Source organism: Lycium ferocissimum, chromosome 9, assembly GCF_029784015.1.
Source record: "Lycium ferocissimum isolate CSIRO_LF1 chromosome 9, AGI_CSIRO_Lferr_CH_V1, whole genome shotgun sequence".
In the NCBI taxonomy this organism is placed as follows: domain Eukaryota; kingdom Viridiplantae; phylum Streptophyta; class Magnoliopsida; order Solanales; family Solanaceae; genus Lycium; species Lycium ferocissimum.
The window spans coordinates 46,228,479-46,233,036 of record NC_081350.1 but is presented as its reverse complement, the minus strand read 5'-3'; the positions used below and the strand labels follow the sequence as shown (position 1 = coordinate 46,233,036).

The 4,558-nt window shown below is 38.8% G+C and overlaps 1 protein-coding gene across 1 annotated transcript; it reads right to left on the bottom strand.

Moving 5' to 3' along the window:
- Positions 1-3,778: 3,778 nt before the first annotated feature.
- LOC132031963 (protein disulfide isomerase-like 2-3) lies at positions 3,779-4,240 on the bottom strand. The gene has a single exon (XM_059421808.1). It carries the CDS (start codon positions 4,238-4,240, stop codon positions 3,779-3,781), a length of 462 nt encoding a protein of 153 aa, XP_059277791.1.
- Positions 4,241-4,558: the final 318 nt, after the last annotated feature.

Below are 4,558 nucleotides of genomic sequence, written 5' to 3'. Positions count from 1 at the left end.
TCAGAATTAACTAACAATTGATTATTTTAATTGTAGCCACTATTAGCCATGTAGCAAACAATTTATAGAATTTAACCGCAATTAAACACTTGATTAATTATGATTAATTCTAATAAACTGCACAAATGCACATTGAATATGCCAAATTAAGAATTGAGGGGTTAAATGATTAATTTATTTAAGTAATCAGATTCCTTGAATTAGACAGGGTGAAATGCTTGCTAATTGATTTTTCTGGTAATTTTAACAATTAAATGAATAATTGTTTTCAAATGATCTTCTTGATTGACTTTAGCAAATGTCTCATAATTATTGCAAATTATGTAAGTTAACTTCCAAATGATTTATAGTATTATAGAAATTATTTTGCCAAATGATATGGCAAAATATTATCTCAATAATTTATAAAATCATTTTGATTTGTAGAAAATACATATTTCACTCTGTTTAATATCCAAGGACTCTGGGTAATTAAAATAAATTATGGGAGGTCAAAAATTAGGTGTCAACACAGACAACATATCTATGAATATTTTTCTTACTTCTGCCTTGGAATCTAACATATCCAGTTGTTATATCCCGCCTTTTCGCATAATTGGAAAATTTGAAGTAATTGTGATTTATGAGAAAGGAGGTCATATTTGAACTTTTCTTAGCAAGTGTGTGGCAATTATGGAGACTTGAATGCGAAAACACCGGAGAAGGCCTAAGGGCAAAATTGGAATTTTGGAAATTTGTTTCGGAAATTTTAAGATATGACTTATGAAGAATTGGGCCAAAAAAAAAAAAATAAGAAATGGCCCAAATTGGATAGGCCCAACCGGCCAAATGAAAACAAAACCCAAGTCCATGGAATTAAATTAAATTTTTTTCCATGTGATTAATATAAGAGAGGATAAGCTTCAAGAAACTTCAAGAGAAACAAAGTGAAATCAAGAAAAAAAGAAAGAGGAGCAATTCGGGTTTAGGGAGAAAGAAGAGAAAAAAAAAAAAAAAAAAAATTCTAGCCCTTCAACCTTGATTCAAAAATTGAAATTTTCATATATTCTTAGTGAGCTTGGGATGCTCTACAAGTTGACATAACTTTCAAGACAAGGAAGCATTTCTTTTGGCAAGAGGAATTGAATTGGAAAAGGTAAGAATTCTTTATATTTTGTTGAAGAAATTATGTATGTATTGTAATATATGAAGAGTGCATGAGAATTATGGAAGTTAGATGTGTGTGTGTACGGCCGTGACTATGTGTGGGAGTGTGTGTAGCCGTGAGCATGTTTGGTTGTGTAGGTAAGATATGTTGGATTTTATGTTGTGTTCTAGTTGTGTTTATGGAAGAATTCACATTGGAAATGAAAATAGAATGAACTTGATCGAATTGGAAAATTGGGAAGTTGGCCGTGAGCTATGGTGAAGTGGAAATGGTGGTGAATTATGTTGTTTAATGTGTTAGGTGTGTAGTTATGATCTTTGTATTGTAAGTGTAGGAAAAATGAAGTAAGATTGTATGAAAATGGAATGTGGAAGTTTATGTTGATTTAGTATGAATTTATGTAATAATGGGAATGAAATGTTTAAGGTGTAAAATATGATTAAGGTTGATGAATTTGGATGATGGAAATGAGTTATGAACTTGTATGTTAAAGATTGGAAGAATTGGATAAATTGTGATTTTGGTGGAAAGTTTACATGTTTTGTATACTTTATGTATATCTTGTATATGTGTGGTAGAAATGATTATGATATGTTTCCGAATGGAATTATAATGATTTTGATTAGTATGTTGGGATTGAATTGGAAATATGAGGTTGAAAATGGAGGTTATGACATTGTGTTGGAAAAATGACCAAATAGGTCATATTGCGTTTATTTTGTTTGTTGGTATTGTTGTTGGTTGTTGGTTATTACGAGCCGAGACTAAGTCTCGGGATGTCATAATTATAGGAAGTCTTCAAATTTTGGTAGCCAAGTATGACCCTAAGATTGAAATGTTAGTTTGCATGAATAGTAATTGGTAAGAATGACCATTTTGCTTTTTTGAACGAAACGGAATTGAGATTGGACGCGCGTAAGGCGAAATCGGTACGTAAAGCCTTCCTATCTTTCTTTGGCATGTTCCGAGTCTGACAGGCTTGACAGCGAGCCTCGATGACATTTACGCTTCTCGTAATTCGAGATTGAAATTGGCGCAAAAATCCGTGAAGATTGAACCCTTTTCCTCCAATTTGGCCTATAAGTATATAACTTCCATAAATGGAGTCGAAACATTCTAAAATGATTTTGGACGACTCCCTAAGGTTTATTATCTATAATTTACGCCCTTTATTATGGTTGGGTCCGAGGTGGGCCCACGATACCCCGATACTCCCGGTATGGTTCAAATCGATCTGTTTTTATCTGTTTTTCATAGCTAACTCTTGATTATGTTCCGTCTAGCTAACTAATAGGCATTATGTTCATCTCTCTGAGTCGACTATTATTCCGACCTCGGTTACGATTCCGGATATTCTCGTTCCGATATGATCCGCCTTATCACCGATTTGATTTACCTTCCGAGTATCTCGGATTTATTCCGTCCGTATGTCGGTACGTATGTATATGGTTTCTCATTTGTCCGTTCGTGGATGTCCCAATGCTTCCTTACCGCGCCGGGCAGTGCTCGTGATTCGCGCACCTCAACGCATTGTTCACCGCGTCCTGGATGTGTGCGGCCGGTTACTACATGTATCGATATGGTCCGATACGACCCGATATGATACCGATTATGTGATATTACGGAGATGGCGGCGAGATGGCATTTGATCTCTGAGCCTTCGTCTCCTCGTCCACCGCGTCCCGTACTACGAGGGCGGGGTTGCTACCGCGTCCCTTATGAAAGGGCTTCTGGACTGTTCGTGTGTGATTAAGATCTCGATTTCGATATATACGTACGTATGTATTACGACTACACGTACGTAGTTCCGTACGTTGGCGTTTCGTACGTACGTGATATGGATTATGACTGCTCGTCTCGTCACATTTCGAAAATCCGATTCGACCGGGTGCCCGACACATTTACGTACGTACACGGGTTCGATTCCCGTACGCCGGCCATACGATCGAGGTGCGGTTACGTGGGAGAATCTCGCCCATACGCCGTAAGTCGACCGCTATGACTTTGCGTCCGTACGCTCGCTCGTAAGTCCGACTGCGTACGAACCGATTCCGTCCGTTCTCTTAGATTGTCCGTCCGTTACTTTTTACGTATCCGATTCGGTTATTAGTATTTATGTATATTATGTTTCCGCTTTACATACTCGGCACATCTTCGTGCGACCCCCGCTTTGGGGGGCCGTGTTACATACCCACGTGCGCACGCGCGCGCCCGCACGCGGCCAAGGATATTAGGATATCAAGTCCGTTTGGAGAGCTCCCTTGATCCGTGAGTCGATATTTTTGGTATATATCTTTCCGTTGTACATACGTTCGTATATATGACTATTTGGGTACGGCGGGGCCCGTCCCGTCTTCCGATTCTCGTTCGTATGTTAGAGGTCCGACATATCTCGCGAGGTGTGTGAGTTGTCACCGGTCCGGCACGTATGTGGGAGTTTTGCGATTTTGTCCGTATGATAGCCTCAACGCGCTTCGTACGTACTTAGTATGTATATATGTATATGTATGTTCGTGTGAGGGATGTTATATATTATATGGATTTATGCGTGTTTGAATGGATTGACTATTTAGTATGTCGGATCGATAAGTAGGTACGTATGGGTGTCGGTGTAGGACACCGATCCACGGCCTACGGGGGTTGGGTCGTGACACCGTAGAAGGAAACAAAACAAATAGTAGCAGAATTACACTTCCCTTCTATGACAACTGGGTTAGTCGACTCAATGAGTTTAAGAGGTATAACATTTGTTTCCAGCTTCTCTATTGCAAAGGACTCAATAGGTGAAGCTGTACTTGTACCTTCGTGTGGGACAGGGCCAAATACCAACATCGTGGAGAAACGTTGAACATTGTACTTGCTCATCAAAGACTTCTCTGCATCCCAATCTACATGGCCTTGGTTCACCTTACCGCGAAGGTATTTAGTAGTTTTCCTCCACTCAGGAGCAAGCTCCACTATCCACATATTTTTGCTCTTAAGCACCTTCCCAACAAAATTTCGTAAGTTCAACTTTATTAATACATTAGGCTCAGGACTCTCAAAAGATCCTTCTGCTACTTTTCCATGTACTCGCTCCTTCAACAGCGCCATGGTCAGTTGCTAGATGAATTCGATAATTGGTTTTGCATCACGTTCCCTTTGATAAGCAACGGGAGGTTTTCCAGGTGTGACCTTTTTCTCAACTACGTGATAAGTCAAGTTCATCATCTTAACACCAAAGAGACTATCCATTTGGTCCATGAAATCAATAGCTAATATCTTATGGTCATCCCCACTACTCAACATGTCAAAAAATGGATACCAGTATGATTATTCATTATCCCATAGTAACTAATCTATCTTTTGCACCCTTGTAAACCAGTTAGGATCTGATCTGTAATTCCAAGATGTATCAAATCCAAAGCATTA